Source organism: Colossoma macropomum, unplaced genomic scaffold, assembly GCF_904425465.1.
Source record: "Colossoma macropomum unplaced genomic scaffold, Colossoma_macropomum, whole genome shotgun sequence".
In the NCBI taxonomy this organism is placed as follows: domain Eukaryota; kingdom Metazoa; phylum Chordata; class Actinopteri; order Characiformes; family Serrasalmidae; genus Colossoma; species Colossoma macropomum.
The window spans coordinates 7,383,250-7,397,798 of NW_023494799.1; the positions used below are offsets into that span (position 1 = coordinate 7,383,250).

Below are 14,549 nucleotides of genomic sequence, written 5' to 3' on the forward strand. Positions count from 1 at the left end.
AGCCACGGAGGACAAATCTCAAAATATAAAATTTCACATCACAATGACTTTGTTTACATCTTAACCATTTAATTATACAGAAATTTAAAAAAAATTGGTGGAATTCCCCTTTAAAACCACCTGCATGAGCAGATACAGCAAAGGGCTTCAAGGAATGCAGAGCTGGTAGAAAGATTAAAGAGGGGTTGCCTTGCATTCCAGCTATAACTCTAAAGAACAGAGGAGCGCCACTGAGCTGAACGAACACAATGCAAACTCTCGCTCGGTGTCTCGTTGGGCCATGTGTCACAGCATCAATCATGTTTCCAGCAAGCTATGCCATAAAACTGCAATTCAGCTTCGATTTGATGTCTCTGACAATATATTTGATGACCCATATGGGCAGCTTTTATGTGACGAGCGACAATATAAAAGTGATTAACAAGTGGTTATTTAAGTATAAAAGCTAAAGCAGGCACAGTATCATTAGCGAGCACATCCATCTGACTGTGATGGAGAGAAATATTTACGATCATCATCATCCATTTTGAGGGAACAGGGACGGACAGTAGAAGAGACAAAACTCAATCTGTCCAGTTTATGCTTTCCAAACTCATATGTGCACCATGACAAAGTGAGAAGTGACAATTACTCAATTAAAAGTTGTCAAACTACACGTTTTGTTGATTTTCTAAGCAAAAAACACATCTTTTACATGGAAAAACTTAAATATAGAATTTTTCTGCAAATTTTAGTGCAGAATTTATACATATTTTATGGGGGTAAAAGACAAAATATAAAAGGTGCCATAATTTTTGCACAAGCCATTTCTTCAATATGTAAAATTTAGCAAATTTAACAGTAATTGTCCATTAAAATGTGTATTAAAGAGTGTTCTCAGTAAAGGATGTGTTAACTTATTTTCATTTCAAAATAAATAAAACATGCAATTTGCCCAGTAGAGCCCAGACTTTGCATACAGCTGCATATATATTTATGTATATATTAAAATTAAGCAAATCTGCATGATGATGATACTTAAAGTTTCCCCTACGGGTCTATCTTACACTAAGAAACCTGATGGACACATTTGCATTTTTAAATCTCAATAATCACTAAAATAATCAGTAGATTATTCAATAACTAATACATTGAACAGTGATGACTCTACACCCCCCAAGAAATACTACACTAAATGAAGTGGCTGTTAATGAGAATATTACAATACAACGTTGTTGCTGGAAGCTGCACTTCTGTCAGCAGAGAGTAATCACTTTTCCTCTGTATCTTTCTTTTCTCCACCAGAGAGCAGGAGAGGCCTTGAGCCGTGACCTGAACTCCGGACAGCTCAAATCACGCTCAGATTGGGTCAGACAGGTGGCTTTACCCTGCTAGACAGCAGGAGGGAGTTTGGAAGAGCCTGGATGACCGTCCAGAGCCATTACAGGCTTCTGATTACACAATGCAGCGCTGCAGAGTAAGCAGAGGAAAGCAATCTCAGAGAGAGGGGTGAACTGAGGCCTGCTGAGAAAGAACATAGACTCGGGGTGGGGGGGTGGTGGGGTGGTGGGGGGATGGGGGGGGCGGACTGAGAAAGTGAGAGAGAAGGAAGGGAAAGGCAAAGAAAGAAGAACAGAGCGAGAAAACTAAGAGGGAGAAAGCAAAAAGAGAAAGAGAGACAGAATAACACAAACCAACAGGAAAGAAACAGAGAGAGACACAGAGAGAGGGGAAAGAAAAGAGAGAGAATGCAAATAGGGACAGAAAGAGAGAAAGGACAAACAGAAAGAAAGAGATTGAAAAAGATCAGAGACAGAAAGCTATGACAGTGAAAGAAAAGAAAGAGAGAAAGACTGTGGATAACTGAAAAGAAGGGGGGAGAGAGAGAAGAGAGAGAAAGTGAGAAAGCAAGAAAGAGAGAGAATGAGAAAGCAAAGAGAGAAAAGAGTAGAGGGAAAGAGGGAGAGAGAGAGAGAGAGAGAGAGAGAGAGAGAGAGAGAGAGAGAGAGAGAGAAGGGGGGGTGCAGAAAGAGAAAAAAGGCGAAGAGTAGAAGTTGGAGAGGGGATTTGGAGTTCCACTCCAGCTGGCCCTTTCGGAGGACACTGGCTGCATTGTCCAGCCACCGAGCCGCAGCCAAACGCGCTCCTCTTTCCAAACCTGCTCTCATCCCACATGGCCGGTGATGTCAGCAGTGCAGCTGGAAAAAGCAAAGCAAAGCAAGGGGAGCGGAGCGGAGCGGGCCGGAGGGGCCGCACTGAGACTGGGTGGGGGGGCTACAGCTATAGGACAGAACAAACACCAGAGTAACACACCAGCAAACAGACAGAGAACTGTGTGCATCATGAGAGAGAGAGAGAGAGAGAGAGAGAGAGAGAGAGAGAGAGAGAGAGAGAGAGAGAGAGAGAGAGAGAGAATGAGAATATGAGGGTGATTGAGGAAAAGAGAAAAAATAAACAGTGAGAGACTGAAAGAAAGAAAGAAAGAAAGAAAGAAAGAAAGGCAAAGTGAAGGAAACAAAAAGAAAAACAGAACAGAGAAAGAAAGTGAGAGAAAGAGAGAGAACGAGAGAAAGAGAAAAACAGAACGAGAGAGAGAGCAAGAAAGAAAAAGAGCAAGAGAAAGAGAGAGAACAGAGAGTGAGAGAGAGAGAAAGAGAGATAGAGAGGAGAGAGAGAGAGAGAACATGTCCTGTTTCTTGCTTATGTTTCTGGCTGAGTGCAACTTTGATTTAAGAGCCTATATAATCCAGCGCTCATCAGGGGTGCAGCTGCCTTCCCTGCTCTGAGTGCAGGATCTTTAAGGACAGCGAACAACAATCTCAGCAGCGAAACTACTGTATGCACACTGATACTCGTCTTCAACCCACAGCTCTCTTTTCCTGCTTTCTCAAAAAAAAACAACCGAGCCTTCATGTCTCCTGCCTTTTAAAATCCATCAAGAATTACGGAGCTAAAAATAACCACTCAAACTTCAGCTAAACCCATAAAGCATTTCCCAAACACTGCCCTGCCCCTGGTGTTATGTATTCCTTTGGCCTACATACAGACGGAGCACCAGTCTGGGCCATGCTGGGCTGATGGATGGGGCTGTGCTGGCCACTAGACTGGCTCACTGGACTTGAATTGATTTATTTATTTATTTTAGGAGCGGCAGGAGAGGGGGTTTAGTTTAAGTAGGTGTGCCGCTGCTGTCTGCTTTAGCAGATAAACCCGTCCACTCTAAGCTGCGATCGCTCCCCGGGCCGGCACTGCATGTCGAAGGGTTAAAATTCTCCACCGTGGTTTCAGGTGGATAGTAAATCTACAGTCTGTGCTGGATTCATCTGCTCCACGCCTGCACAACGCTTCGCCTCCTCCTTAAATCTTGCTGAACCAAATTCCAGGAACTCTTTCTCGCACTTTTTCAACAACATAACCCCCCCCAGCTTCGTGCTCATCTCTGGAGGGAAACGGAGGTCCGGATGGGCCGCCGTTCTCACAACGTGCATGACCAATCCTCTAGCTGTGACCGAAACCAACGTGATTACGGGAAATGCCGAAATCCCTCTCAACCCTTCCCCTGCTTAAGAACTAAGCACACTGGCTGCATTATTCTCCTTATCATTACACAGGCCTTTAAGGGAAACTCAAACACGCTTGGTATTAGCTGTATCTGAAACATCCTTAGCAGGTACAGTACTGTGGATAAGTAAAATACCACACTTTAATGACTTAATTTGTAGTCAAAATTTCTAGTAGGTTAATAATTTTTTGGCATCTTGGGGAAAAAAGTAGGAAACATATTTAACAGTAAGTTTACACAGAAGCCCAAACAACTAAACATATTAGATTTTTTACGTATTTACCACGTCTACTGTTTGCTCTCGGAAATAAAGGTAGTAAACTGTCACTGGGGTGGTACCCTCAAGGGTATATCTCAGTACCCTGAGTCAGGGAACATAATTGTACTGTAATCCATTGAAATAAATAGGTTGTATTGACTCCACACACCCCGTCTCGTCTCCAGGCTTTTATTTTATTGTTCTGATTTAAAACATTAGATTATGTAAAGATACAAATGCATACTTTTCATTTATTTAAGGTGCAGACCTTAAAACCACTGCTGTACATTTGAGGTCACATTTACATTGTTTGTACCTTGATGAATGAAAAATGTACCTGCAGAGAACCTTTATTTCTAACAGTGCACACCTCCAAAATTCAGTCTTAAAAGTCCCAATCAAAAGAATGCCAGCAGCTTCTTTGTTTGATCTGCAATTTTTTTGGCTATTTTCTTTTCTCAGTAAGAGCTTCTTGACATATACACATCCTTTCAGACCCATAGTGCTGAGTCGTCTTCTCACAGTGGAAGGATGGACAGAAACACCTGCGGATGTTTTCAGATCTGAAGCAGCTTGATTTTCTCCTCTCTCTGAGAGATGAAACCTTTAAGTGCTGTTTATCTGATGGGGGCAGTTTTGGTGTCTACCAGGCCTTGCAGGAGGGAGTGAGGAGAAATACAGTTTCTCTTCTTTTATTTTTGGAAACTACCTTTTTTCCCCCACTTCTTTTCCTTTGACATTACCCTTCCTTATATAAGTGCATTATTTTTATATCTAATCTAATCAGGAATCAGAAATCAGAATCTAATCTAATCAAAATCTCCTGAAAATAAATAACTTGGCTGTTTTGACTGGAATTTAAATAAATGCAGGGTGGTCTTTACTTTTGCACAGTACTGTAAATCTCAATAGTTGCTTTCATATGTATCGTCTTATATGAACAATATTCAAATTCTAATTGTCAATTCTATGAAGTATATTTAAACATGGATAAGAGCATCTCAGGCTTAACTTGTACAGTTTCTTAAAGTTGCTTTTACAAACCTTATTCTTTTATTTATTTATTTATTTGCTTAAATTGTATCTTTTTGCATTGAAGGTTCACATTTGTGTTTGTAAGTGATCTATCATTGATGTCCACACCTGGGCCACTTTTGCCACTCTAAAATGTGGGGAGAGGGGGCATGGTAGTACACAAAAGTGTATATAAAAGAGTATATAAAAGAATATGTTTTTCTTTGTCTTTTTTTTTTTTTACCCAATTATCTCCCCAATTTAGACATCTCCAATTCCACCCGCCAGTTAGGACTCCCCCAATCACACAATACTATCAACAGTAGGAGGGTGAAGGCTAACACAGGCTTCCTCCAAGACCTGTGAAGCCAGCCACCAGATGCCTGTGCTGACTAGCATCGCGTTAAGTGGTGGGGGGAGAGTGAGGCCAATTGTGCTCTCTTGGACTGCCGGCTACGAATGGTTGTAGCATCACCAGGGATCGAACTCACAATCTCCTGAGGATGGGGCCAATGCTTAGACGGTTGCGTCACTCGGGAGCCCCGTTTTTTTTTTTTACCCAGTTTTCTCCCCAATTTAGTTGAGGCCAATTATACGCACTATCTAGGTCTCCCCCTAATACACAACGCTACCAAGAGGGCAGGGTGAAGGCTGGCACACGCTTTCTCCAAGACACGTGAAGCACCACCACATGTTTTCAAACTGCAGTGACATCACAGAAAAGTTCAACATGCTTGGAGGAGAACACTACCAATTCTGCTATGTGAGCTAATAGAAGCCCATGCTGGCTAGAATCGCACTGGGAAGGCCAATAACAATCTCTTGGACATTAGTGGGGAAATCATGATCCCCCAACGATAAGGCCAACGCTAAGACAGTTGTGCCACTCCGGAGCCTAATTTTTCATCTTCAATGAAAAGGAAAGAACATCTAATTACAAATACATACTAATCCCGCATGCACAAGTTAGCTGCTGCCAAGGCAGTGACTGAATGACGACTGTAACAAAGTGTGATGAAAGAGAAATTCTAATCTGACCATTCTCAATATGGTCGCACGGCCACAGAGCTTTTATCTGACCCAGGACAAAATACAAAAGTGGTTTTGAAAAGAAAAATGATTTTGTGTTCAAACCTCACTAAAAAACAGATTTGTGCCACTTATACTGCAATTTGAGCGTAGCCTCAGATCTTTCTGATGCCAATTATGACTAAACAGTATGCAGGACTAAATAACAGGATCCACTGGTGTTCCAGGCTGAAGGATAAAAGATGGTGTGTCTGTGTTTATCATATAGCTGGCAGCTGTGGTCAGTTTCATCTAAGCAGTGAAACACAGACAATGCAGATTTGACAACGGCCATAAATTCACCACTTCCTCAACCTTCAGCACCTCAGATCCACAGAGTCCAGATCCCAACATCAGAAAAACCTCCACTGTGGACAACCATGAGAACTCCATGCCTCAGTAATGGTGGAAAAGACCATGATGCACTCTCCATCTGGAAGCATCAGTGTTTTGGATGCATACTGCATTCAATCAAATATTTTAGTGTCATGGCAATAAAGTTTCCCTCTGTCAGTTTCTGATGCTGCGACGCCACTGGATAAATAAACAAAGAGTAAATAAATAATAAATCACAAGAGATGATTTATGCGCCACTCTTAAAACATTCGCGCTAAACAGCGTATTGATGTGCAGGTAAGGCTATTTTAACTGCCAAAATAAAGAGGAAAAATCTAAAATGCATGCTCTTTCGTTTCGACTTTCTTTTTCTTGGCAGGCAGGAACTGCTATGAATTATTTGTGCCACGAATACAGTGGAGGAAATATATTTGTATCCCAAGCGCGGACAGGGAGGCTGTATATTTAGGGAGAAGTGCTCTGCAGCGAACATGTCCTCTGTTCACACACTTTTCACAGAAATGTATTTGTTCTGATATAGAATAGCACTCGCAGCTATAACTATATTTAAGGAATCCATTTTCCGCTCCATCAAAAATTTCGAATATGATGAACTGGTTTATTTGTGAAAACTAGCAGAAACACCCTTTTCCCTTTTTCATTCATGTCAGACTGACAGCTCCCACTAACAGAATATTATAAGGCCTGGTTACAATCATCCTTTTAGTCCCCCTGTAGACCTACAAGAACCACCCACCACAGGAGAGCTCCTCAATCATTCTCTTTTACAGAGCCGCATTATAGCATGACTTCACGCCTGACCTCGCTGTTAGAGGAAAAAACACACTGTAATGAAGTTTAAACGTTTACGCAAATCCGATCCTACTTCAGGCGAATCCATCTTGACCCGACCCTTCAGATCAGGTGTTTAGCTCAAGGGGTCTTCATTAATCTCCATTAGCAGCACGGCACAGGCACACATCACCAAGGGAGTCCTTCACGTTCATACACATGTTGCTGAAACCATGGCATCATACCTCTCACTTTGAGATCCTAGTCCAAATTGAAACGAGTGATTTCATCGTCATCGCTTTCTGACACCCCTGCAGTTAGGGGTGTCATTTAGGAGAGAAAAATACCAAGTGTCCAGCCGTCAGGCTCGTGGTGGGCTTCCATCAATCTGGCTAGGGTTTCAAAGTTGGCCCCAGACTTTGTGGTAACTGCAGCTGATATGAGCAAACAGGTGAAAGAGAGAGAATGTTTGAGACTCGGGTGGGCAATGCAGCAAAAATATATCATGATATTACAGCTGTATGCAAAAGTTTGAAGACCCCCTCAAATTACATGTTTTGTTGATTTTCTGAATAAAAATAATTTAACATATCTTCTCCGCTTAAATATGGCATTTTTTCTACAACTTTTAGTGCACAGTTTCTATTCTATTTCTATTCAGTGTAACATGGTGGAAAAAAATGTGAAGTGTGCCATTTCTTTTGCACAGGTAAGCTTTTGTGTTGTATTGTGTTTCCATTGTGTTAAACTCAGCAAATAAACAGTATTTGTGTATTAAAATGTGCAGACGTGTGTTCTTTGTAGACTTTGAGTTCTAATTTTCACTTCAAAAATCAACAAAACATGAACCAGGTTTGCCTAAATTGTATATCTGTATATCATTTGTTTTTAAGGCTCTAAATGACCTGAAAGCACCTGAATACATCACAGAGTGTCTGTTTGTTTATGTTCCAGCACGAGTTCTTAGATCTGCAGATACTGACCTTCTACAAACACCTTCTGTAAAATACAGAAAACATGGAGAGACTCTCAGTTATTCTGCTTCTAAACTGCAGAACTCAATTCACCTTTTAATAGACAGTCAAGCTCAGTGCTCACTTTTGAGAAGCATCTAAAAACGTGTCTCTTTAACTTAGCATTTCATTAAAACTCAACGTCTCGTGGTGTTTATCTTTTAATTTGATCTTTGTCATTTTCTTATATGACTCTAAATTAATACTTATAATTTCTTGTATTACTGTTAAGCTTTATCACCTGTCTGTAAAGCACCTTGAGCTGCCACCAGCATGAAAAGTGCTAAATAAATAAATAAGTAAATAAATAAAAATTACCTTGAGAATAAAGTCATAATATTTCGAGAATAAAGTCAAAGAATTCGGACATTAAAGTGGGAAAGCCACAATCTTGCAGCCAAAGGGTTTGCAAAAGGAACCTCCTTGACTTCACCCATAAACAAATACTCTGTCTCTCCTGACACATCACATGTCGTATGTTTGAGTAAAGCACAGAAATGGTATTTCAAAGCGTCCACGATAATATTGTGCTAGTATACTTTATTACTGAATATCAGCATGAGTCTAGTTGGAACAGACACAATGTGCAAGTTAGTGATGCTCAGACCAAAGCAAATCAAAACGAGCAAAAAGAATCAGTCACTGCGAAATGATCTGAAGTACTGAAACAGGTTTCACACGTGACCTGACCACATGTGGGCTAATGGAATCAGGAATGTTTATGTATTCTGTGCACGTACATTGAACCGTTCTTTTAAAAGACAATGTAGGCTTCCGTCATCTAACAAAACCGTTCAAACAAAAAAACAATATTGTTGTTACAGTACGTTACTGTGGTATATATCAGCCAGAAAACAAGTGATTATTTATTGTGATATTATATGATATCATCAAATCGCCCACCTCAACTAGAAGCCATACAGAAGGTGCTGTAAAGCTGCAGGCATGTCTGTAGGTCCTGCTCTTGCCCACTCAGCCTTATCAGTTAAGGCTTTTTGCTGGAGACACTAAAGCAAAATCAATTTCCCCCTCAGAGCAGACCACAGAGCTCCACGCCTGCCTGCTGGCCACGGCAAACAAGAAAGAAACGAGGAGAGACAGAATGACTGAAAGAAAGAGAAGAAACAAAAGATTCCTATACAGGATCAATCCTGCTTTTCCACTACTTGCTGCATTTTCAGACAGCATCTAGCATCTATTATTAGCCCTACCTACTGTATAATGACATCTTGATACTTTTAACCCTAGAGACACATACTGTATATATGCATGCACACTAAAACACACCCTACATGAATTCCCATACGCTGCTCTGCCTGCCCTCAGGCCTGTGGGCAGAGTAGCGGAGACGGTGGTGGAGATAAGCAGGCAGACAGCAGTAGGTGAGAGGGGCTCAGCTGGTGCTGAGCAGACAGATAGTGAGTTCATGACTGAGGGCGGTTCACACAGGTCAATATGGCCTCCGTCAAAGCCCAAGACACACAGAGAGTCAAATCAACTGCAACGGAGACTCTCCTCACTTCTCTTTGATGGATCTCAGAACAAAACAATGTGGAAACTTATGAATGCTCACGGGCGTGCAGTCTTCACAACACACTCTCCTGAATTTATCTAATTTCCCAGAAGAAGATGCTGAAAAGGATCTGTTTTTGCCTTTTCCATTCTTATGAATATTATTACTTGCACAGATAACCACTAATACACTGTAATACTGGATATCTGAGTTAAGTGTAATAGTAATCAAGTAATATACCGATTAAGGCTGCACAATGAGTTGTATTTTACTGTTATCACGATACGAGTTCCCACAATAAACTCACCGTTGATAGCTATAGATGACATTAAACTGTATTATATGCATGTTGCTCCACAACTAGATTGGTGATAAGGTAGCATTAGAAACTCAACGTATGGCTTAAACCCCACCCACCTGCATGTAGAGCGAAAGACTTAACCATTCAGCTGAACAGCTAATGACAATCATACACATGCGCAGCTCAACAACGTCATTCTGAACTACTAACTTGCGCTTTAAAATGCTATAAAATGATTTATGATGTGTTGACAATTCTCACTTCCAGAGTCGTGTGTATGATGCAGAAACAGCTACTCTCACACAAACCTGCATCGCTGTAAGGATTTTTTTTAAGGAATTAATATGTGTGTGTGTGTATATATATATATATATATATATATATATATATATATATATATATATATATATACACACACACACACACACACACACATACATACACTTACACTTACATATTTAAGTTTGTTCCCTGTAGAGGATGCTTTGACTTCTTTCACTCAAACGTGTAATTAGACCAGGGGTGTTTAAAAATTTGCATAGAGCTCTAAAAAAAGGTGTTCAGGGAATGCTGATTGTTTTTCTAACAGCCTTACAGTGCAGAATAACATGCTTGCATGTCTGATAAGTAGTTATTAGTATTTCATCATTTTTATTTTGCTCAATGAATCATGCTTTTGTAGTTTTACATTTTTGCAATTTGCTCTAAAAGAGAGGTTAGATTTCTGTTTACACAGCAGAAAAAAACTTGCTGCAAATCCTGCCAGAAGCAAACTGTTTTAATCATAATTCATCTCTTCTCATATCGTAACTCTGCTTTATTAAACATCACATTATTGTCCTTATTGTGAAGCTCTAATATCATAAATTTTGAAAAGGCCAAAGAATAAAAAAGGCCAACTAATCACTGCAGATTTTCAATCTTATTTATATTTCCAATTTCAAATTAACATCTCACTATAGTGATGTTGAACACACATAAAAACTCCCCCTTCTTCTGTTCTTCTGTAGGCAAAGAAAGACAAACTCTGCTCATCCCTGAAACAAACCCTTAAACTGCGTTCTTTCCTCACAATACCAACGAAGAAAAGCCTTTCGAAAAACAATGAGACCTCAAGTCAGCAAAAACACACAGTCTTAATTCACACACACAGCGTATGGACTGTGTCTGCTGCTCCCTCAGCGTTGTTCCGTCTTTATTTCTCCATCCCTCATAGAGGTGAGGAGAAAGGCAGAGTTTAAGGGATCACTGCTCAGGTTACCGCTATTAAGCACCAATGTAATTCTGTCTGTGGAAACCACAGCACCATCACTCAGAGCGGCCCCTGACAGGGGAAGAAGCATGTCGCACCATTAAAATGTGATCTCCCTTCAATTTCGCCCATTTCGGGAGCTGCGCCATCACCCCCGTCGTCATTTATTATCTCCCTGATAAAGTTGCGAAAGCTTCAGCTTTAAACCAGCATCTCTTCATCTGACGTGATCGGCCCGGCCTGAAATCAATCGGAATTCCTTGTAGTAAACGCAGAACGTCTCAGAGGAGATGAGTTTATGCGAGCAGGCAGAGGGTTGAACTCTAAGAGGCCTCGTTACCTGATTACTGCTGATTTCACATCAGCCACTTATACGCCGTTACGTACACGCAGTGATTAGAGGCTAATGAAAGGAGGAGGAAAAGCAGCTTTTCATTGTAAGCGAGCAGAGCAAAGGGTTTGGATGTTTGGCACCGGGCCAGCACAACAGCGGCGGGCCTTGCCAGGAGCATATCGTGGCTTCCCTTTGTTCTGCGCCCAATGACTTATGACTTCAGCACAGGTTTCCTGTGATCAGACTTCAGGACAGTTAAGCAGTATTATAACTGAATCGCATCAGATCAGCATTTTTCACTCACTTACATACATATATATGTATATATATATATATATATATAATAAAAACAGTTCTTGTTCTACAATCTGATTGGCTGAGCCATGTTAAAAACAACTCAATATTCAAACACACATATGACCGCACATGTCAATTGGAAGTTGTTCAAAACCACTATTCACATAATATCTTAATGTTGCTGTGGCCAGATTCTACAAAGTGATGCTATCAAGCTAGAAGGTCGAAGTCTAGCATGTGCCTTCTCCCAAACATGTGAAGTGCCAGTGCATCTTTTTGAACTGCTGCTAATACAATGTCACTGGACAGCTCAACAGGCCCGGAGGAGAACGCTAACTGCCAGTACTATTTTGTGAGCTAGCCAGGGGTCGGCAACATGAGGCTCCAGAGCCGCATGCAACTCTTTTACTGCTCTGTTGCGGCTCCACAGCAGAACTAGATTTTTAAGTAAAATAAAATAATCCTGCTCTGCAATAAAATAAAGCTCTGCTGATCGTTCAAACACAGTTTTAACAATAAATGCTCTTAAATGCTGGAATTAATGTGTAACTGCTAATTCACCCTTTAACCCTGAAGATCAGCTCACTACTGCTGGTCACCATAGCAACGCAGATAACAATCTCGCCTAGCTAATAGCTAACAAGAGAGAGAGAGAGAGAGAGAGAGAGAGAAAGATTTAAGACGAACATTGATAATTTGGTGATGAATGGACTTTTATAAGCACTTCAGCTGGTTTCCTTATACATTTAATCTGCAGCGACGAACTGTCAAACACTAAAACGTCACGAGGCTGAAGACAGCTTCTTGTTTGTATTTTCTCGTTCCACCTTAAATGGTGCAGCAGTTACATTCTGGCACCTCGGGCATCATTTAATGGCGAATGCTGGCGAAAGCTGGCGAATGAGAAGCTGACTTCAGCCTTGTAAAAAGTTGAAAGTTGAGACATTTTACAAGAAACTATTATTATTCTACTTTTGCGAAAAAAAAATCCTGCTGGAGATGCGAGAAAAACAGCTATAGCTGAGCTAAAGCTTAAAGCAGAGCAAAGTAAGTCTGTGTTTTTATTTATATTTTTTAGCCTTTACTAGTACATTAGCACATACAGAGACATACTTACAGCCAAGATGGTAAAATGGGCATAAAATGTTGTGGCTCCTATAGTCATTTGATTTTAATTGAAAGGACAAAAGGGCTCTTCTTAACATTTGGGTTGGATTGGGTTTGGGAGGACCATCCTACCCACTCAGAGAGAGTAATGCCAACTACACTGTCTTGGACTTCCGGCCATGGATGGCTGTGACATCACTGAGGATCAAACTCAGGATCTCCCGACAGGGTCAGCGCTTAAATGGGAGCCCTGGACAAATCTCTAACCAATAAGCCCACTTGGCAACCATAGCCTACTGTTAACAACCTACACTGTATGATGGAAGAATTGTTTACTGTAATTATTTATTTTATACTGATGTACTTTATCATATTTTGTCACTTAGAGCCTTGCCACCCCCACAGCCTCACGTGGCCATCTTCTTAACTCTCACCTACAATCCATTCTGAGAATTGACGATGGCCCCTTTAACTCATTTAACACTGCCACCAGAGGGGTTACGGCATGTGCATGTGCAGGGCTTTCTATGCGCTACCATGTATTCTATCTGTATATAAAGAATGTCGGAGACTTCTATCAGTGCTGGATGTACTGTGATTTCTTCCCAAGCAAGCACAAAAGCTCATTCAGAGCACAGTTCAGATCGGTAAGCACTTGCTACTTTGTTCAATCAGAGTAACTACAAAACGTGACTGATACGTGACTTATATTTATATTCATGTGTTGGTTTGTTCTAAAATGTAGTTTTGATGAAAACTAAATAAAAATCTATGAATTTTGGCTTTGTTAGGTCACTTTTTTTACAAATAATAAATAAAACAACAGCAGCACAGAGAAATTACATATTTAATGGAGAATGTTACAATTAAACAGCAGAAACAGCCCCAATTTTGTGTTATTCATAGGAGACAGTACTTTGCACTTGTGTAGTGTTATGTTAATCAGTCTCAGTCAATATTTCTACATTTTTATATATATGTATGGTGTTTTCCAGGCAGACTTCACTCTTCACTCAGAGTGCACTGTTGCTGTGCATATCAGCTCTCTAGCTACCTAGACTTCAGACTGCAAGAAGACAGAGAATGAGAGATGCTGAGAAAGACAGACTGAGGTACACACCTGGTAATCCAGTATGCTGAAGCCGAGGCCTTGCTCTCCTTTCTCCAGCTCCAGCACCTGCACTTCTGTAGACCAGAGAGCCAGCTCTCCCTCTTCATCCTCCTCCTCTGCTTCTCCAGTCTCCTTTCTCTCCACTTCTCTTTCTGGAAAGCTTTGCTCCTGAACTTTTCTCTGCTCAGCTACCTCCTGCTGGAACACTTGTGCCTGATGGGACAGCAAAGTAAGAGGGTGAACTCCTGATTTAGTACAGTATAGGTGCTGTTTAGTTTTGAAAATAAGGAAAACTGCCACTCTGAAAATTAATAACATAAAATCCTCCTCTGGTCGACACCAGATATCAAAAAATAACAAAAAAGCAGTATGAATTGAGATTAAGGTTTTAACGTTAGTATAAAATATTCATATACAGAAAAGGGGTAAAACAGGAAGCAATGGCTATGATTAAATAATTGGAGTATGTGCAGCAGCAGCATCAGGAGGGTCAGTTCATACAGGTGAGTTTTGCACAGCGTTGTACAGTGGGAAGCTCCATGGTGGTCAAAGTGTCAGCTTTATTCAAGGGTATTTACAAAATATCTATATTGGATGAACCATGCAGGAAT

General features: G+C 40.7%; 1 protein-coding gene across 8 annotated transcripts in view; it reads right to left on the reverse strand.

Annotated features, from left to right (window-relative positions):
* The window catches only part of patj (PATJ crumbs cell polarity complex component), a 195,877-nt gene that overhangs the window by 145,106 nt on the left and 36,222 nt on the right, over positions 1-14,549 (reverse strand). For all 8 annotated transcript variants that reach the window (XM_036585852.1, XM_036585854.1, XM_036585853.1 and 5 more), the window contains exon 17: positions 13,948-14,151. In XM_036585852.1, coding sequence (XP_036441745.1) covers positions 13,948-14,151 — 204 coding nt within the window. The remainder of the gene's footprint in view (positions 1-13,947; positions 14,152-14,549) is intronic.